This window comes from Apodemus sylvaticus, chromosome 2 (genome assembly GCF_947179515.1).
Source record: "Apodemus sylvaticus chromosome 2, mApoSyl1.1, whole genome shotgun sequence".
NCBI classification, from domain to species: Eukaryota; Metazoa; Chordata; class Mammalia; order Rodentia; family Muridae; genus Apodemus; species Apodemus sylvaticus.
In genome coordinates this window covers 49,543,242-49,565,239 of record NC_067473.1, presented here as the reverse complement: position 1 = coordinate 49,565,239, position 21,998 = coordinate 49,543,242, and the positions used below count along the sequence as shown (strand labels likewise).

Below are 21,998 nucleotides of genomic sequence, written 5' to 3'. Positions count from 1 at the left end.
CACTTTGGGGATAAGGAACAATTCAGATTCAGTCCTTCTTCACTGTCTTTATTAAGTGACAAATGAAAGTATTAGGTTCACTCTTATCCTCCTTAACTCTCACTCTTGCCTCTTGCCTTCCTGGGCTCTGCCCTCTCTTCCCATTCTCTTCCCCTCTCTCCACGTAGTCATGGCTGCCTTCTACTTCTCTCTCCTCTCTGCTTTTCTCTGCCTTACTGCTCTCTTAACTCCCCTCCCCATGCCCTAAATAAACTCTATATTAAAAAAAGAAAGAAAGAAAGAGAGAGAGAGAGAGAGAGAGAGAGAGAGAGAGAGAGAGAGAGAAAGAAAGAAAGAAAGAAAGAAAGAAAGAAAGAAAGAAAGAAAGAAAGAAAGAAAGAAAGAAAGAAAGAAAGAAAGAAAAATTATTAGGTTCACATTTTAGAAATTTGAGTGGAATTTGTGAAGCAAATCTATGCAATTATCATTATTAAAATATAAGATACTGGCCACCATAATGGAGTTTTTGGCATTGGACGAAATTTGAATTTCAGATAGACTTATATAAACTGTGCAAGAACAAAAATATTTACAGTTAATAGAATGCATCGTATTCTGACTATCATTTCAGAATTAAGGAAGTCTCACATGCCTGTGAATTATTACTTATCAAAATGTATGTACAGAGATAGAGGAATGTTTTCATATAACTGTAATTTTGCTACTGTTATGAATAGTAATGTAAATATCTGATGTACAAACCCCTCAAAGGGGTCTGACCCACAAGTTGAGAACCACTGTTTTAAATGATCAGGTCTTTATTATTCTGCTCTCATATATTACGTCCCAGCTGCAGTTTCCCCTCCTTCCTCTCCTCCTGGTCATTCCTCCACCTCTTACCCAGACCCATTCCTTTTAGAAAAGGGGAAGCTTCCCAGGGATATCAACCAAACATGGCAGATCAGATTTCAACAAGTAGGAACCTCCCCTCATATTAAGGGTGGACATGGCAACTCACTATATAAGGAAAAGGGTCCCAAAAGCAGGCAAAAGAATCAGAGACAGCTCCCATTCCTACTATTAGGAGTCCCACAAGAACACCGAGCTACACATCCATAACATATATGCAGAAGACCTAGGTCAGACCCATAAGCCTCCCTGATTGTCAGTTCAGTCTGAGAGATCTGATGAGTTGATTCTGTGAGTTTTCTTGTGGTATCTATAACCCGTCTTCTATAATGCTTCCTCCCTCTCTTCTAGATCTTGAGATCCGCCTACTGTTTGGATGTGGGTCTCATCTGCTCCTGTCAATTTCAGGATGAAGCCTTTCTCATGACAGCTATGCCGTTTTCTGAGCCTACAAGTAAAGCAGAATATCACTAGGCATCATTTCATTAACTTACTGTTTCGTTTTGGCCAGTCATGTTTGGTTGTATTCTAGGTCTCTGGGCTGTCCATCCTCTGGTTCCTGGCCCTCCACTGTCAGACTTAGGTTCCTTCTCATCCTCTGGTTCCTGGCCCTCCAGTGTCAGGCTTAGGTTCCTTCTCAAGGCATGGATCTCAAGCTGGGCCAGCCTTTGGTTGGCCACTCTGAGATCTTCTTCACCTTTCACCCATCACATTTTACAGTCAGGACAAATTGTTAAGTCGAATGTTTTGTGAATGGGTTGATCTCTCAGTCCTTCAACTAGAAGCCTGCCTGGTTTCAGAAGATGGCTGGTTCAGGCTCTTTCTCCCCCATTACTTAGAATCTTTGCTAGAGTTAACCTCATAGATTTCTGGGAAATTCTATTACACTAGGTTTCTACCTCCCCCAGTTCCTATTTTTCTCTCTCAGAACTCTGTCCCTCCAGCCTCCCCTCCCCCAGATCACTCCTAACCCCATGCCCGCTTCCCTTCATCCACCCATGCATTCTTTTCTATTTCCCCTTCCATGGAAAGCCATGGGTTTCCCCTTAGACCCTTTGTTAATTAGCCCCTCTGGATCTGTGGATTGTAGTGTGATTATCCTACAGCTAATGTCTACTTAAAAGAGAGTACATGCTGTGTTTGTCTTTCTGGATCTGATTTACCTCTCTAAGGGTGAGTTCTTCTGGTTCCATCTATTTACCTGCAAATTTCAAAATGCTGAGGGTTGATCTCAGGGCCTTGTTCATTATGCAAACATTTTTTATTCCCATAGCCCTCACTATTGATACAATTATATTTATTTTACAATTTTTTACACTTTAATATTTAATTAATTTTTCTCAGTTTTGACATAGTTTAAGTGCCATAAAAGTCCAAAAAGTTCTAACCAATGTATCCACCAATAATGAATCACAACAATTTCTAAATTATTTGTACCATTACAGAATGTTCAAGTATATCCTCATGAAATTAATTCCTTACCCTTACCCTACTCTAAGGACATTATCTTTCTCTTTCTAGACTCTCATAAAGTGGACTCTTTTTGGGGGGGGGGTGCTAAAGGCTTTATTCTTTAGGATATCCAGAAACACTTTACTGATTTGCATACTATTTTTATGTCTATGGACTCTTTTTTAATTTTATATATTCTTTATTTACATTTCAAATGATTTTCCCTTTCCTGGATCCCACCTCCCCAAAAGTCCCATAAGCCTTCTTCCCTTCCCGTTTCCCAATCACTCCCTTTCTGCTTCCCTGTCCTGGTAATCCCCTACACTGCTGCACTGAGCTTTTCCAGGACCAGGGGCCTCTCCTCCCTGGTCTTCTTGGGCATCATTTGCTATGTGAATTGTTTCTTGGATATTCTGAGCTTCTGGGTTAATATCTGCTTATCAGTGAGTGTATACCATATGTGTTCTTTTGTGATTGGGTCACCTCCCTCAGGATGACATTCTCCAGTTCCACCCACTTGCCTAAGAATTTCATGAATTCATTGTTTTTAACAGCTGAGTAGTATTCCATAGTGTAAATGTGCCACATTTTCTGTGTCCATTCCTCTGTTGAGGGACATCCGGGTTCTTTCCAGCTTCTGGCTATTATAAATAGGGCGGCTATGAACATAGTGGTGCATGTATCCTTATTACATGCTGGGGAATCCTTTGGGTATATGCCCAGGGGTGGTATAGCAGGATCCTCTGGTAGTATCATGCCCAGTTTTCTGAGGAACTGCCACACAGATTTCCAGAGTGGTTGTACCAGCTTGCAACTCCACCAGCAGTGGAGGAGTGTTCCTCTTTCTCTGGATCCTTGCCAGCACCTGTTTTCTCCTGAGTTTTTGATTTTAGCCATTCTGAGTGGTGTGAGGTGAAATCTCAGGTTTGTTTTGATATGCATTTCCCTGGTGAATAAGGACGTTAAACATTTCTTTAGATGTTTCTCAGCCATTCGATATTCCTCAGGTGAAAATTCTTTGTTTAGCTCTGTACCCCATTTTTTAATAGGGTTATTTGGCTCTCTGGAGTCTATCTTCTTGAGTTTTTAGTCTTTGACGGATGTACGATTGGTAAAGATCTTTTCCCAATTTGTTGGTTACAATTTTTGTCCTTTTAACAGTGTCCTTTGACTTACAGAAATTTTGTAATTTTATGAGGTCCCATTTGTCAATTCTTATTGGCATTTCTGTTGAGAAATTTTCCCCTGTGCCCATGTGCTCAAGGCTCTTCCCCAGGTTCTTTTCTATTAGTTTCAGTGTGTCTGGTTTTATGTGGAAGTCCTTGATTCATTTGGACTTGAGCTTGCTACAAGGAGATAAGAATGGATCAATTTGCATTCTTCTGCATGCTGACCTCCAGTTGAACCAGCACCATTTGTTGAAAAGGCTATCTTTTTTTCCACTGGATGGTTGTAGCTCCTTTGTCGAAGATCAAGTGATCATAGGTGTGTGGGTTCATTTCTGGGTCTTTAATTCTATTCCATTGATCTACCTGCCTGTCACTGTACCAATACCATGCAGTTTTTAATACAATTGCTTTGTAGTACTGCTTGATGTCAGGGATACTGATTCCCCCACAAGTTCTTTTACTGTTGAGAATAGTTTAGCTATCCTGGGTTTTAGTTATCCCAGATGAATTTGAGAATTGATCTAACTCTATGAAGAATTGAGTTGGGATTTTGATAGGAATTGCATTGAATCTGTATATTGCTTTTGGCAAAATGGCCATTTTTACTCTATTAATCCTGCCAATCCAAGAGCATGGAATATTTTTCCATCTTCTGAAGTCCTCTTGGATTTCTTTCTTCAAAGACTTGAAGTTCCTGTTATACAAATCTTTCACTTGTTTGGTTAGAGTTACACCAAGATACTTTATATTGTTTGTGGCTATTGTGAAGGGTGTCGTTTCCCTAATTTCTTTTTCAGCCTGTTTATTCTTTGAGTATAGGAAGGCTACTGATTTGCTTGAGTTAATTTTATATCCAGCCACTTTGCTGAAGTTATCAGCTGTAGGAGTTCTCTGGTAGAGATTTTTGGGTCACTTAAGTATACTATCATATCATCAATAGCAAATAGTGATAATTTGACTTCTTCCTTTCCAATTTGTATCCCTTTTACCTCCTTATGTTGTCTAATTGCTCTAGCTAGAACTTCAAGAGCTATGTTGAATAAATATCGAGAGAGAGGGCAGCCTTGTCTAGTGCCTGATTTTAGTGGGATTGATTCAAGTTTCTTTCCATTTAGTTTGATGTTGGCTACTGGTTTGCTGTATATTGCTTTTATTATGTTTAGGTATGGCACTTGTATTCCTGTTCTTTCCAAGACCATTAACATGAAAGGATGCTGATTTTTGTCTAATGCTTTTTCAGCATCTAATGAAATGACCATGTGGTTTTCTTTTTTGAGTTTGTTTATGTAATGGATTACATTGATGGATTTCTTTATATTGAACCATCCCTGCATCCCTGGGATGAAGCCTACTTGATCATGCCGAATGATTGTTTTGATGTGTTCTTGGATTTGGTTGGCAAGAATTTTATTGAATATTTTTGCATCGATGTTGATAAGGGAAATTGGTCTAAAGTTCTCTTTGTTGGATCTTTGTGTGGTTTTGGTATCAGCGAAATTGTGGCTTTACAAAACGAGTTGGGTAGTATCCCTTCTGTTTCTATTTTGTGGAATAGTTTGAAGAGTATTGGTGTTAGGTCTTCTTTGAAGTTCTGATAGAATTCTGAACTTAAATTATCTGGTCCTGTGCTTTTTTTGGTTGGGAGACTGTCAATGACCACTTCTATTTCTTTCGGGGTTATGGGACCCTTTAGATGGTGTACCTGATCCTGATTAAATGTTGGTTTTTGGTATCTCTCTAGGAAATTGTCCCTTTCATCTAGATTTTCCAATTGCATTGAGTATAGGCTTTTGCAGTAGGATCTGGTAATTTTTAAAATTTCCTCAGTTTTTGTTGTTATTTCTCCGTTTTCATTTCTGATTTTGTTAATTTGGGTACTGTCTCTGTGCCCTCTGGGTAGTCTGGCTAAAGGTTTATCTATCTTGTTGGTTTTTTTCTAAGAACCAGCTCCTGGTTTTGTTGTTTCTTTGTATAGATCTTTTTGTTTCAACTTGGTTGATTTCAGTCCTGAGTTTGATGATTTCCTGACTTCTACTACTTCTGGGTGAATTATCTTCTTTTTGTTCTAAAGCTTTCAGGTGTGCTGTTGAGCTGCTTGTGTATGCTCTCTACAGCTTCTTTTTGGAGGCACTCAGAGCCATGAGTTTTCCTCTTAGCATTGCTTTCATTGTGTCCCATAAATTTTGGTATGTTGTGCCTTCATTTTCATTAAATTCTAAAAAGGTTTTGATTTCTTTCCTTATTTCTTCCTTGACCAAGGTATCATTGAGTAAAGCATTGTTCAGCTTCCATGTGTATATGGACTTTCTGTTGTTTTTGTTGCTATTGAAGACCGCCCTTATTCCGTAGTGATCTCATAGGAGGCATGGAATTAGTTTGATCTTCTTATATCTGTTGAGGTCTGTTTTATGACCAATTATATTGTCAATTTTGGAGAAGGTACCTTGAGGTGCTGAGAAGAAGGTATATTCTTTTGAATCTATAGATATCTATTAAATCCATTTGGTCCAAAATTTCTGTTAGTTTCACTGTGTCTCTGTTTAGTTTGTATTTCCCTGATCTGTTTATTGAGGCTATTTTTGAGTGGGGTATTAAAGTCACCCACAATTATTATGTGGGGTGTGATGTGTGTTTTAAGCTTTAGTAAAGTTTCCTTTATGAATGAGGGTGCCCTTGTATTTGGGGCATAGATGTTCAGAATTGAGAATTCCTCCTGGTAGATTTTTCCTTTGATGAGTATTAAGTGTCCTTTTGGTTCTTTTTTGAGGACTTTTGGTTGAAAGTCTATTTTATTGGATGTTAGAATGGCTACTCCAGCTTTTTTTCTGGGACCATTTGCTTAGAAAACTGTTTTCCAGCCTTTTACTCTGAGGTAGTGTTTGTCTTTGACACTGAGATGTGTTTCCTGTATGCAGCAAAATGTTGGGTCTTGTTGACGTATCCAGTCTATTAGTCTATGTCTTCTTATTGGGGAATTGAATCCATTGATGTTAAGAGATATTAAGGAATAGTGATTCTTGCTTCCTGCTATTTTTGATGAATTTTTATGTTTGTGTGGTTATCTTCTTTTGGGTTTGTTGAAAGAAGATTAATTTCTTGCTTTTTCTACTGTGTACTTTCTCTCCTTTTGTTGATGTTTTCCATTCAGTATCCTTTGAAGGACTGGATTTGTGGAAAGATACTGTGTAAATTTATTTTTGTCATGAAGTACCTTGGTTTCCCCAACTATGGTAATTGAGAGATTTGCTGGATACAGCTGTCTGGGTTGACATTTGTGTTCCCTTAGGGTCTGTATGACATCTTCCCAGGCTCTTCTGGCTTTCATAGCTTTTGGTGAGAAGTCCAGTGTAATTCTGATAGGTCTACCTTTATATGTTACTTGACCTTTTTCTCTTAATGCTTTTAATATTCTTTCTTTGTTTATTACATTGGGTGTTTTAATTATTATGTGACAGGATGAATTTCTTTTCTGGTCAAATCTATTTGGAGTTCTATAGGCTTCTTGTATGTTCATGGGCATCTCTCTAGGTTAGGGAAGTTTTCTTCTATAATTTTGTTGAAGACATTTGCTGGCCCTTTAAGTTGGACATCTTCACTCTCTTCTATACATATAATCCTTAGATTTGGTCTTCTCATTTTGTCCTGGATTTCCTGGATGTTTGAGGTCAGGAGCTTTTTGCATTTTTAATTTTCTTTGACTGTTGCATCAATGCTTTCTATGGTATCTTCTGCATCTGAGATTCTCTCGTCTATTTCTTTATTCTGTTTTTGATGCTTGGATACATGACTCCTGAATTATTTCTTAGGTTTTCTATGTTTCGAGTTGTTTCCCTTTGTGATTTCATTATTGTTTCTACCTTTAGAAACCTTTACATCCTGGATGGCTTTGTTCAGTTCCTTCACCTGTTTTGTTGTGTTTTCCCTTAGCTCTTCAATTGTTTCTCCCTTTTTGCTTGTGTTCTCCTGTATTTCTTTAAGGGAGTTATTTATGTCCTTCTTGAACCCCTCCATGAAGCCCTCCATCAGCATCATGACCTGTGATTTTAAATCCAAATCTTGCTTTCCTGGTGTGTTGGGGTATCCAGGACTTGCTGTTGTAGGAGAATTGGGTTCGGATGGTGCCATATTGCCTTGATTTCTGTTAGCAATTTTTCTACATTTGCCTTTTGCCATCTGATTATCTCTGTTGTTAGTTGGTTCTGCTGTCACTGGCTGGTGCTTGCCCCTCCTATGTGCCTCAAGTCTACCCAGCAACCCTGGGTAACCTGCTTTTCCCTGGCACAGATTGCTGTGGCGCTGCTGAACTCCTGGGTACAGGTGGAATCCTGGCAGGGTGTGTCCCAAGAGATCCTCTACTCTGGTGATCCCTGACTACCAATCTGCCCCTCTACCTAATTTACAAATTTTATTTTGTTTAGTTGAATATATTCATGTCATTCAAGAGTTTCATACTTTAACAAAAAAGTTATTTCTTTTCCAGAAAAGTAATGTTGATTACTTATTTTTGTTTCATTATGCATCTTAAGGTTAAATTTTTTAAATCACTTTTTCAGATTAATTTCACAGTTGTACTGAAAACCAAAACCATGTCTTAATCTCACTTTTTTCCTTGGAAGGCTTCATAATAGAAATGCGTGAAATTTGTTTAGTATTTTAAAATAAGCATATTCTACTTTTATCAAAGGTGCATTGAAACACTTTAATATTTTGTTAAAATTTTTTTGTTTTCCAGATTATTGCTCAGTTGTAACAATTGTGGACCAGACAAATGTGAAGTTAACATGTATGCTCTTTAGTGGAAACTATGAAGCCCTTCCCATCATTTATAAAGTTGGAGACATTGTTCGCTTCCACAGGCTGAAGGTATAACTCATCCTTTCTGCAACCTACAGTATTAGACAGGAAGCCTGCATTGTTCACTAACAGCAGTTAGTACTAATCATATGGCTGCCTTGTTAAAATGTGACACTAAGCATTTAAAGAGATAAGGAATGTAAATAGTATCAGGCTTTATTAGCACCTAGACTCCTTTTTATTTAAATAAATTGCATGTCCTCTTTCCGTAGACATGTATTAAAAGTATTCTAACTGGTTCCAGTTTGTCCTGTTATTTCTAAATATGGTTGATGTTCTCAAGTTTCCATGTTTAATTTGCAAAGGATAGGATACATCCTTGTAACTTATTTTTGAATAATTTAATTTGATTTAATACCAGATTCTTACTTGTTCTGACTGGCTTCAGATTCCTGAAGTACAAGTTGTATAGTTCTGTTAAGCTGAGGAAGGGAAGACTAAAACTCCACCCAGTCAAAAGAACTTGACTCTCTAGGGAGAAAAAGGTATATAGTTATATCCAAAAGTCTGCAGACTTAGGGCCATTTTGCCCCAGAATACAACTGAAAACTGCTGTACAGGCCAGGCAAGATCACTTAAGGCTTATAAGAACCTCTGTTAGGAGAATTGAAGTTGACTAGGAAAAAGATATGTAGCAGTAGAGATACTAGAGGTCTAGTCTGGTCGTGGATAACTAATTTGCACCTCTTTAACACTGTCTTGTTCTTCTTTATGACTGTGACAGGCACAGCTATAAACAGGCAGTTCATTTGGGCAGCTCATTCTCACAGTAGAGAGGCTGGCAGAACTGTGTCTCAGGTGGCTGCCAGAGTAAGAAGCAGAAGGAAGCAAGTGTGGTACTAGAGGTGGTAGATACCTAGTACTAGCACCGAGGCTCTCTGTTCCTTAGTTGCCACAGCCAGTGCTACCACAGGAGCCTGTAGTGAGCCTTTCACACAGTCCATAGCTAGGCCTTTGTACAAGTCTGGTAAGGCCCCCACAAAGCCCTCCCATATCTCAGGAAGGGCATCCTTCTAAAAGAAGGCTCCTTGTACTTATATTCTATCAAGAACCACAAGTCCTGCTAAGATTGCAGGGTGAGTCTCACTAAGGCAGAAGGCTTGGTGGTGGGGGTTCACCCTTAAGAGCACATAAATTCAATCTTTTGTCAGTTTTAGTGCTCAGCTAGCAACTTGCCAAAAGGGGCAGAACTCAGTCCATAGGAAGAGGCACCCTTCAGAACCTTTAAGGTGCTCTTCCACAGTTTCTCATCACCAAGAACAGAATGCTTGCTATGCTTACTGCCAAGAGGTAGAAGAAGAAAGTTTTTAAAAAATAAATGGACTTGACAAACAAATTCTGTGGTGATCCAGACGTTGAGTCTATTAAACAATTTTATGGTAGATATTATAAGTTTTTTTTTTAAAAAATTAAGTTTGTTCAGCAAATTTAAATGTCAAACAAGTAAAAATAAATCAACAGTCAAAACAGAAATAGAAACTGAACAACAAACAAAAAAGAAGTATAATACCTAAAAGGAACAACAAATGAAAAGTCTCCAGTATACATTAATAAGGATTACTTTTTGAAGGTAGAAACAATGACACTACCAGGATTGAAGACATGGTAGATAAAAATAAATAGATCATAACGACTTTTGCAGCAATATCTGGTAATGTGTTGCTTAAAGTACAGGAAAAAAAATAAAAGGGGGAAATATATTTAAGACAGTAGGACAAATTTTAACAAGTGAATGTGTGGGGAAACCTTGAAGAGCACTGGCGAACTTAAAGTCAGCTGGAAGACAAACAGCACAGTCCATACAGGCCACAATAGCAATAACCTCTGATAAAAATTGATAGACCTAGAAGTTTTTATTTATCTAAACCATTCTTCAGTAGCATGGGCTCTTTCCAACTAGAAATTGGTTAAGAAGTTGCAAAACTATTTCTAAGTAAATATGTGTGGTTTTGATCTATCTTAATAATTTCACAAAGAGGTAAATAACTTAAGCAAAAGCAGTTGTGTTGTCCAGTATACAAGGGACAGATGGTATGATTAGGTAGAGTTGCACCACTGACCAACCAGTTACAGTTGTGTAGTACAGAGTATATAGGGACGTGGGAAATTTAAAGCAGGGAGGGTGCAGTACACAGTACTGATTGTGTACACACTGTGATGCAAACAATCCATCTACACCTAAGAAAGTAAACGAAGTGACAAGAATTCCGTGAGGTGGGGGAAAAGAGAACAGTAGGAAACACATGTTTAGAAAGCAAGAGTGAGGAACAGAAGTAAAACAGTGAGGTGGTAGAGGATGCGTACCCATAACCACAATGTTCGTATAGAGCTTGGAGACCACCGGGAAATGTACATTAAGTAAATTTCAAGAATCAAATATGTGCTGCCTACAATTTCATTTAAATATGAAAACAAACACAAACTGATAAAGTATAAGAAAACGTTGTGCATTAAGCAACCAAAAAATGAAATACTTTGTTTTCAGTCATAAAATATTACCAGAGCTTTTAAAGCATAAGGAAGTATTTCATATGAGCAAGTGAGTTTATGAGCAGAATATTAATACTACATATTTGATAGGTGTGCATTTGTCAGGAGCCTACAGACTGGCACAGAGAAAGACCTCACAACAAGGTTGAGCATATTCAGTCATAAAGATGCCTTAACCTCTGCTGTGTGCTTCACTTCACTTATTTGTGTCTTTAGGATTTTGGCTACGCCACATAAATAGCTATCACACTATTTCTTCACTTTATCAAAAATTATAGTTAATTAAAAGATCACACATGTAAAAATTCAAGTTTAATAGGATTTGTATACTATTTTTCTAAAGTATACATTTTTCTTAATGTTTTAAATTTTAGTTGTGTATTTTAACATATCAAATTCAGAGTTGTTTATTTTGACATATTATCAATTGATTGTATTGTTTTGTGAGCTAATTCAGTGGATAAATAATAATTATTTTGTTATTTATACCACAAAAAATAAATAACTTCTGGTCTTTGTTTCCTGTGTTTTAGTTATTTTCTACTTTGTCCCACTTTCTTAGATCCAAGTATATAAAAATGAGCTTCAGGGAATCAACAGCTCTGGTTTTGCATCTTTGACATTTGAAGGAACTTTAGGGACTCCTGTTACAGCACGTACTTCAAGCAAAGTCTTTAGCTTCACTTCTCAGGACCAAAAGATGGTAGAAGCTTTGCGGGTGTGGGCATCCACGCACATTTCAGCTTCTTCATCTCTAGTGCAGCTGTGCGATGTTCAGCCCATGCAGTATTATGACCTGACCTGCCAGCTCCTGGGCAAAGCAGAAGTGGACGCAACAGCATTTCTTCTAAAGGTAAGCTTGAAATACGTGAAATCATGCTTTAGTGCCACCTGTAGTTAAGGAGCCTGTCCCATTCTGAGAATGTATGTAGACTGCTTTTCATACTGGATTTAACTGAATGTATTCTTGTTGAGACACCCTGCCCCCTTTTACATAGTCCTACTGCATTTTTCTGTGCTTTTCCTTCAGAGAAAAATAATATTGTCAAGTATAAATTTTCAAAACAGTGTGACACTTCTTTTAATAATAATAACTTACAGAAGACTGACACTTCTGTGTTGAGGTTTCTGCTGTTTTGTCAAAGTCAACTCTATTGCCATCCATTACTTTCCTTTCTTATGGCCATTAAGTTCTATCCCCATGTGTTTCCCTGCCTGGTTCATGGGAATGGGCATAAATAACCTTGAGATGTTTGTTGGTATCTTTGTTCTGATTTTAAATCCGCTAGGAAAAAAATGCAGTCCCATAAATACCATGTAATCTTCATTTACTCCTACACCATGAAAAACCTAGGAAGGAAGTTACTTAATACTTTTCCTTGCTTGCCATATGATAGAGGGATTTTAGTAGCACCTCCCTGGCTGAGATCCTTGTTTAATTCTCTGTTGTCTGTTTATTTGGAATAATTAGTCCTTAGACAAAACAGGGCCTAGCATTGTGGGGTATTTTTAATGGAACATTGAAAATAGAAAGAACTGAATAAAATACCAAGTTTTTGAAGTTCACCGCTTTATATAAACATAGAACATAGAAATAAATTCTATTTTTAAAGAAAGTTAAGTAAGTCAAGTAAATAAAGCTAAACCAGAAAAGCATAAAATTATCTACAGTTGGAAAGAACTTGAAATAAATCACTTATGTTCCCTAGCCAATCTGACTTTCGTAACACATGGCCATTTAGTAAACATTGAACATTACTAAGAACAAAAACACTGGCTCCTTGAAGATATCACCTCTTGACTGTGAGTGACTGTTAGTATCCTATAGCTGATCCAGTCAAAAATGCATATTTCTTTCCAAAGAACTAATATATTCCTGTAGCCTATTTTAGTAGATAATCCATTATCTGATAGGCCAACGATGGGGAAAGGGTTTATTATATTGTCTTTTTAGATGTATACTTTGAGAATTTCATAAATGTATACAATAAAATATTATATCTACCTCCTATTTCTTCCTTTATCTCTTCATTCATCCCTATAGAACATCACATTCCCACCTTCATGTTCTTTCCTTTCCTTTTTTTGTTTTTGTTTCTGTTTTTGTTTGGTTTTCAGTAACTCGCTAAGGCCATTTTAGTTCTGCTAATATATCCTTGAATGTGATTCCATTCACTGGGGCATAATAAACCCACCAATGGTCACATTCCCAAAGAAAATGATACTTCCTCCTCCAGAAGCTGGTGATTTGCATGTGTTAGGGTGTGAGACCTGGTAAGCTTTTCCCACTTCAAGTTTGAATATTAGCAGGTCTTAATAAGATCAAGGAATTTATTTTGAAATTCAGGATTGAGAAATAAATAGAAAATTAACAAGGCTTTCTTAAGGACAGCTTAATATTTCTGAAAGATCTTTGCAAAATGTTTAAAATTTTATTTTTATGAATTTTTTATTGAAATCAATTTAAATATATGAAAAAGTATACTTGAAATAATAGCTTACCAAAAATAGTCAAAACCTAGAAAAGAAAAAAATGTAGTAATTGACTGTGTAAAATGTTTATATGCTAGAATGTTCTGTGACTATACAGTGATATTGTAGAATTAAACTTGCTAAAATAAACTTTAATAGTAGTCTGTTTAGTAATATGTCTTCACTTGTATGCTGAATGTGTGCATAGAGTAGGAAAAATATTCTGGGAAGAATGCATGGCAATGCTTTGCTGCTAACTACTTTGAGGGAATAGAATTATGACTGGTTTTTCTCTGATACTGATTTTCTTATTCATCAAAAATAATTTTTAATCAAGTATTAAAAAGAGGAAAATAGACATTATTCTAAGTTGCACTTATTAGTATGCAAAGTAATATTTTCCTTTTCAATCCTAGTACAGTTGTAATCTTGGTCCTTTTTTTAGTAATCGTGATAAATCTATTTCAGGTTTTCTTAGCTATGTGTTCTAATATCATTTCTGTTGCTCTGATAAGATACCTTAACCAAAATTAACTTAGGAAAGGGAAGAGCTATTTGGCATATACCTACAGATCCCAGTCCAGAGGGAAGTCAGGAAAGCACTCAAGAAGAACTTAAGGCATCATATTCTAGGCCACAGTCTCTCTAGATGTAGAACTCATGCACAGCCCAGGAAGCAGAGCAGACATCCTGAAGGCTGTTACTGGTCTGCTGGCTGACAGCGTTGCTTATGCTCAGTGAGCTTTCCTACGTGGCTTGGGACGACATTCCTAAGGATGCTGTGCTCTCTGTGGACCGGGCCTTCCTGCCTCAATCAACAGTCAAGAGCAAGTCCCCACAGGCATGTACACAGGCCAGTCTGACCTAGGCTTTATTTTTTAATTATCTGTATGTGTACATTTATACAGATGTCTGATAAGGCCAGAAAGATCTTTCAGATCCCCTAAAGACGGAGTTACAGTCAGTTGTAAGATGCTTGACATTGGTGAAGGAAATGAAACTAATGTTTTCTATAACAGCTATATGCATTATCAATTGTGACCATCTTTCCTTCCCTCAAACATCTCTAAACAAAGCATTATTCCACTGTTTCTCTGTCACCCTGTTCATACAATGTAGATGCTAAAAATAGTTTTAACTTTAAATTTCTTTAAGCATCTTCTGACTTATTCATATTTAGTTTGAAACAGGTACAATCTGATTGTTTCATTTTTTTTCTTAGTTTGCCTTATATCTTTGTGTTTTCTAGTAACCAGAAGTCATACATACCCGGAGCTGATGGGTATAGTGGAGGAGATAAAGAGAGGGAGAGGAGGGTAGGGGAAGAAGGGGTGTGGTATTGGTATTGGAGTACAGGATAGAAAAAAATCCAAAGTCCACAGCTAGTTAATAGTCATTTGGTATCCTACAGTGACTTTTTCATTTTTGTATCTCCACATTTTTCTGCTTATCACCAGTAGTTCATAATTACTCTTCTTACAATCACAGGTGGATACACAGCATTTCAAGGTACTATAGATACTTACCAGCATACATCTGTTCATTTTACGATTGCCTCTCTGTGTTTGGATAAAGATCATTAAGCTTCCCTTCCCATGGCAGGTGTGGGACGGAACCAGGACTGTGTTTCCTTCTTGGAGAATCTCCACACAAGATCTTACTTTTGAAGGTGACTTGAGTCACATTCTGCGGCTACAGAATCTGGTAATAGACATTCTAGTCTACGATAACCATGTTCAAGTGGCAAAATCCATCAAGGTGATGTTAATTAGACAGATGTATATTATTTTGTTTTTATATTCTTTTTAGTTTTGTATATATTGTTTATAAGTAATATTTGGTATATATAAATTAACTTCAGATTTATTTATCTTAAAAATGTAACTAAAAATGACTATTATAAATTAAATTTAAAACCTTGAATATGATATCTAAATTAAATTTTAAAACTTTGAATATGATATACACACATGCACACACACACATTTTAACATTATTTTTTTTTTTTTGTCTTTTTTTTTTATTTGATATAATTTATTTACATTTCAAATGATTTCCCCTTTTCTAGCCCCCCCCCCACTCCCCGAAAGTCCCGTAAGCCCCCTTCTCTTCCCCTGTCCTCCCTCCCACCCCTTCCCAGTTCCCCGTTCTGGTTTTGCCAAATACTGTTTCACTGAGTCTTTCCAGAACCAGGGACCACTCCTGCTTTCTTCTTGTATCTCATTTGATGTGTGGATTATGTTTTGGGTATTCCAGTTTTCTAGGTTAATAACCACTTATTAGTGAGTGCATACCATGATTCACCTTTTGAGTCTGGGTTACCTCACTTAGTATGATGTTCTCTAGCTCCATCCATTTGCCTAAGAATTTCATGAATTCATTGTTTCTAATGGCTGAATAGTACTCCATTGTGTAGATATACCACATTTTTTGTATCCACTCTTCTGTTGAGGGATACCTGGGTTCTTTCCAGCATCTGGCAATTATAAATAGGGCTGCTATGAACATAGTAGAGCATGTATCCTTATTACATGGTGGGGAATCCTCTGGGTATATGCCCAGGAGTGGTATAGCAGGATCTTCTGGAAGTGAGGTGCCCAGTTTTCGGAGGAACCGCCAGACTGCTTTCCAGAGTGGTTGTACCAATTTGCAACCCCACCAGCAGTGGAGGAGTGTTCCTCTTTCTCCGCACCCTCTCCAACACCTGCTGTCTCCTGAATTTTTAATCTTAGCCATTCTGACTGGTGTAAGATGAAATCTTAGGGTTGTTTTGATTTGCATTTCCCTAATGACTAATGAAGTGGAGCATTTTTTAAGATGCTTCTCCGCCATCCGAAGTTCTTCAGGTGAGAATTCTTTGTTTAACTCTGTACCCCATTTTTTAATAGGGTTGTTCGGTTTTCTGGAGTCTAACTTCGTGAGTTCTTTATATATATTGGATATTAGCCCTCTATCTGATGTAGGATTGGTGAAGATCTTTTCCCAATTTGTTGGTTGCCGATCTGTCCTCTTGACGGTGTCCTTTGCCTTACAGAAACTCTGTAACCTTATGAGGTCCCATTTGTCAATTCTTGCTCTTAGAGCATACGCTATTGGTGTTCTGTTCAGAAACTTTCTCCCTGTACCGATGTCCTCAAGGGTCTTCCCCAGTTTCTTTTCTATTAGCTTCAGAGTGTCTGGCTTTATGTGGAGGTCCTTGATCCATTTGGATTTGAGCTTAGTACAAGGAGACAAGGATGGATCAATTCGCATTCTTCTGCATGCTGACCTCCAGTTGAACCAGCACCATTTGTTGAAAAGGCTATCTTTTTTCCATTGGATGTTTTCAGCCTCTTTGTCGAGGATCAAGTGGCCATAGGTGTGTGGGTTCATTTCTGGATCTTCAATCCTGTTCCATTGATCCTCCTGCCTGTCACTGTACCAATACCATGCAGTTTTTAACACTATTGCTCTGTAGTATTGCTTGAGGTCAGGGATACTGATTCCCCCAGATTTTCTTTTGTTGCTGAGAATAGTTTTAGCTATCCTGGGTTTTTTGTTGTTCCAGATGAATTTGATAATTGCTCTTTCTAACTCTGTGAAGAATTGAGTTGGGATTTTGATGGGTATTGCATTGAATCTGTATAGTGCTTTAGGCAAAATGGCCATTTTAACTATATTGATTCTACCGATCCATGAGCATGGGAGGTTTTCCCATTTTTTGAGGTCTTCTTCCATTTCCTTCTTCAGAGTCTTGAAGTTCTTGCCATACAGATCTTTCGCATGTTTGGTAAGAGTCACCCCAAGATACTTTATACTGTTTGTGGCTATTGTGAAGGGGGTCATTTCCCTAATTTCTTTCTCAGCCTGCTTATCCTTTGAGTATAGGAAGGCCACTGATTTGCTTGAGTTGATTTTGTAACCTGCCACTTTGCTGAAGTTGTTTATCAGCTGTAGGAGCTCTCTAGTGGAGTTCTTTGGGTCACTTAGGTAGACGATCATGTCGTCTGCAAATAATGATAGTTTGACTTCCTCCTTTCCAATTTGTATCCCTTTGACCTCCTTATGTTGTCGAATTGCCCGAGCTAGTACCTCAAGTACAATATTGAAAAGATAAGGAGAAAGGGGGCAGCCTTGTCTGGTCCCTGATTTCAGTGGGATTGCTTCAAGTTTCTCTCCGTTTAGTTTGATGCTGGCTACCGGTTTGCTGTATATTGCTTTTACTATGTTTAGGTATGGGCCTTGAATTCCTGTTCTCTCCAAGACTTTAAGCATGAAAGGATGCTGAATTTTGTCAAATGCTTTTTCAGCATCCAATGAAATGACCATATGATTTTGTTCTTTGAGTTTGTTTATGTAGTGGATTGTATTGATGGATTTCCGTATATTGAACCAACCCTGCATTCCCGGGATAAAGCCTACTTGATCATGGTGGATGATCGTTTTGATGTGTTCTTGGATTCGGTTGGCAAGAATTTTGTTGAGTATTTTTGCATCGATGTTCATAAGGGAAATTGGTCTGAAGTTCTCTTTCTTTGTTGGATCTTTGTGTGGCTTTGGTATCAGCGTAATTGTGGCTTCGTAGAAGGAATTGGGTAGTGTTCCTTCTGTTTCTATTTTGTGGAATAGTTTGAAGAGTATTGGTGTTAACTCTTCTTTGAAGGTCTGGTAGAATTCTGCACTGAAACCATCTGGTCCTGTGCTTTTTTTGGTTGGAAGACTTTCTATGACTCCTTCTATTTCTTTAGGCTTTATGGGACTGTTTAGATGGTCTAGTTGGTCCTGATTTAATTTTGGTATTTGGTATCTGTCAAGGAAATTGTCCATTTCCTCCAGATTCTCCAGTTGTGTTGAGTACAGGCTCTTGTAGTAGGATCTGATGATTTTTTGGATTTCCTCAGTTTCCGTTGTTATGTCTCCCTTTTCATTTCTAAGTTTGTTAATTTGGATACTTTCTCTGTGCCCTTTGGTCAGTCTGGCTAAGGGTTTATCTATCTTGTTGATTTTCTCAAAGAACCAGCTCCTAGTTTTGTTGATTTTTTGTATGGTTCTCTTTGTTTCTACTTGATTGATTTCGGCCCTGAGTTTGATGATTTCCTGCCTTCTACTCCTCCTGGGTGAAATAGCTTCTTTTTGTTCTAGGGCTTTCAGGTGTGTCATTAAGTTGGTAATGTATGCTCTCTCCATTTTCTTTTTGGAGGCACTCAGGGCTATGAGTTTTCCTCTTAGCACTGCTTTCATTGTGTCCCATAGATTTGGGTATGTTGTGTTTTCATTTTCATTGTGTTCTAAAAAGTCTTTAATTTCTTTCTTTATTTCTTCCTTGACCAAGGTGTCATTGAGTAGAGTATTGTTCAATCTCCACGTGTTTGTGGGTTTTCTGTTGTTTCTGTTGCTATTGAAGACCACTTTTATTCCATAGTGATCAGATAGGAGGCATGGGATTAGTTCTATCTTTTTATATTTGTTGAGGTCTGTCTTGTGACCAATTATATGGTCGATTTTGGAGAAGGTACCATGAGGTGCTGAAAAAAAGGTATATTCTTTTGTTTTAGGATAGAATGTTCTATATATATCAGTTAAATCTAATTGGTCCAAAGCTTCAATTAGTTTCATTGTGTCCTTGTTTAGTTTCTGTTTTCCTGATCGGTCCATTGAGGAAAGTGCAGTGTTGAAGTCACCAACAATTATTGTGTTAGGTGCAATGTGTGCTTTGAGTTTTAATAAAGTTTCTTTTATGAAAGAGGGTGCCCTTGCATTTGGAGCATAGATGTTCAGGATTGAGAGTTCTTCTTGTTGTATTTTTCCTTTGACCAGCAAGAAGTGTCCCTCAGAGTCTCTTTTGATGACTTTGGGTTGAAAGTCAATTTTATCTGATATTAAAATGGCTACTCCAGCTTGTTTCCTGAGACCATTTGCTTGTAAAATTGTCTTCCAGCCTTTTACTCTAAGGTAGTGTTTGTCTTTGACCCTTAGGTGTGTTTCCTGTAAGCAGCAAAATGTAGGGTCCTGTTTACGTATCCAGTCAGTTAGTCTGTGTCTTTTTATTGGGGCATTGAGTCCATTGATGTTAAGAGATATTAAGGAATAGTGATTGTTACTTCCTATCATTTTTGACGTTATTTTTTAAATTTGATTGCTTAACTTATTTGGGTTTGATGAAAGGTTACTATCTTGCTTTTTTCAGGGTGGAGTTTCCCTCCTTGTATTGGTGTTGTCCTCCTATTATCCTTTTTAGGGCTGGGTTTGTGGATAGATATTGGGTGAACTTGGTTTTGTCGTGAAATATCTTAGTTTCTCCATCTATGGTGATTGAGAGTTTTGCTGGATATAGTAGTTTTGGTTGGCATTTGTGTTCTCTTAGAGTCTGCATGAGATCTGCCCAGGACCTTCTAGCCTTCATAGTCTCAGGTGAAAAGTCTGCTGTGATTCTGATAGGTCTTCCTTTATATGTTACTTGGCCTTTTTCTCTTACTGCCTTTAGTATTCTTTCTTTGTTTAGAACATTTGGTGTTTTGATTATTATGTGACGGGAAGTATTTCTGTTCTGGTCCAGTCTGTTTGGAGTTCTGTAGGCTTCTTGTATATTCATGGGCATCTCTCTCTTTAGGTTAGGGAAGTTTTCTTCCATAATTTTATTGAAGATATTTGCTGGCCCTTTAAGTTGTAAATCTTCACTCTCATCTATGCCTATAATCCTTAGGTTTGGTCTTCTCATTGTGTCCTGGATTTCCTGGATATTTTGGGTTACAAGCTTTTTGCACTTTGCATTTTCTTTAACTGTTGAGTCCATGGTTTCTATGGAATCTTCAGCATCTGAGATTCTTTCTTCTATCTCTTGTATTCTGTTGTTGATATTTGCATCTCTGTCCCCTGATTTCTTCCCAAGGCTTTCTATCTCCAAAGTTGTCTCCCTTTGAGTTTTCTTAGTTGTTTCTACTTCTGATTTTAGATCCTGGATGGTTTTGCTTAGCTCCTTCCCTTGCATGTTTGTGTTTTCCTGTAATTCTTTAAGAGATTTTTGTGTTTCCTCTTTCATGAGCTCAGCCTGTTGACCAAAGTTCTCCTGTATTTCTTTAAGAGATTTTTGTGTTTCGTCTTTCATGACCTCAGCCTGTTGAGCAAAGTTCTCCTGTATTTCTTTAAGTGTTTTTTGCATTTCCTCCTTGTTGGCTTTTGTATTCTCCTGGATTTCTTTCAATGATTTTTGTGTTTCCCTTGCAAGGGCTTCTAACTTTTGATCCATTTTCTCCTCAATGACCTTCATGTGTTCCTGTACCAGCATCATGACCAGTGATTTTAAATCCAAATCTTGTTTTACTGGTGTGATGGGGTATCCAGGACTTGCTGGTAGAGGAGAATTTGGTTCAGATGTTGCCATATTGCCTTGATTTCTGTTAGTGACATTTCTGCGTTTGCCTTTTGCCATCTAGCTCTCACTGGTGTTACTTGGTCTTGTCAGTGCTGGACTCACCAGTGCAAGCTGCCCCTTCCCCGTTGGCCTCTGGTGCACAGCTTACACTCTGCACTGCCTATAGACAGGGTGCTGTTTTCCAGGCTGTTCAGATCCCAAAGCAGGCACCTGAAGGCTCCCGCTGGGGCCCGCAGGATTTATCGGAGCACACCGACTTTTCCCAGCTGGCCGCCCGGAAGCCCCCACTAGCCTCTTGAGGGACCTGGAGATGTGGCGGCCACCCAGGCTGATCTGAAGCGGAGAGATTTGAGCTGGGGGCTTCTGCCTGAGGCCTTGCCCCAGATTGTGTCTGTGGACCAGGTGGAACCCGTGTGCACCCCCAGGGAGCTCCGAAGGTGAATGTTGCTGTGACCTCCCCTGTGCTCCGCTCACTCCGCTGGGCAGCCGATTTCCCCAACCGGGCTGGTGCACACTAGGTTAGCCTTGTCGCCTGGGCCCTGAGTCCAGGCAAACGCCTGGGAGGCCAAGGTCCGAGCAAAGTTCCCCTAGGGCTATGTCTGTTATTTGGGTCCGCCAGGTGACCCGGATGGCGGGCGTGCGCGTCCGCGCTCCGCGAAAGCACCGGGAGAGTCTGTTGTGCTAATAACCTCCTGGGCTGGTTGACACACAGATGGCCCACCAAGCCGCCCAGTTCTTGGGGTCAGTCCTGTGCCTTTTGGGGCCTAGACCCCCGTTTTGTTAGCCTCAGGCTACGCTTGTTAGCAGTCTCTGCCCTCCCGAGCACTCTGGCTCCTGTAGGCAAAATGGCGGCGCGTGCACCGGCCGGGGCAAAAAAAAAAACTCCTGGCTGGGTTGGCGCCCCGATGGCCACTCGAACAGCCCAGGGCCTGGGTGCAGGCCAACGCCCGTCTGGCTCAGACCCCTGCGGTGTTGGGCCTAGGATTATGTTTGTGTACCTCAGTCTGACCGATCTCTGGAGCCCGGGATCAAGATCTTAACATTATTTTTATTTGTGGATATAATTGTGTGATTAACTCTTCTCATCTCCTTCCAACCCCTTTCATGTACTCCCTATTCCTTGTTGTTTTTAAAATTGCATGGCCTTTGCCTTGTTAGTATGTGTATAAGGGTGTGTGTGTGTGTGTATTTTCTAAATATATAAGCAGTATCTATTCCATTCTTATAAATGTTACTTGCAACTTATGTAAGCAACTTACATAACTTATAAACTTATGTTTTCAGAGTTGGCCTTTTGGTATTTGTCTTAGTTAGGGTTTCTG

General features: G+C 38.6%; 1 protein-coding gene across 4 annotated transcripts in view; it reads left to right on the top strand.

Moving 5' to 3' along the window:
- Pot1 (protection of telomeres 1) overlaps positions 1-21,998 on the top strand; it is a 74,827-nt gene that overhangs the window by 27,646 nt on the left and 25,183 nt on the right. For all 4 annotated transcript variants that reach the window (XM_052173315.1, XM_052173316.1, XM_052173314.1 and 1 more), the window contains 3 exons: positions 8,242-8,372; positions 11,416-11,706; positions 14,928-15,083. In XM_052173315.1, coding sequence (XP_052029275.1) covers positions 8,242-8,372; positions 11,416-11,706; positions 14,928-15,083 — 578 coding nt within the window. The remainder of the gene's footprint in view (positions 1-8,241; positions 8,373-11,415; positions 11,707-14,927; positions 15,084-21,998) is intronic.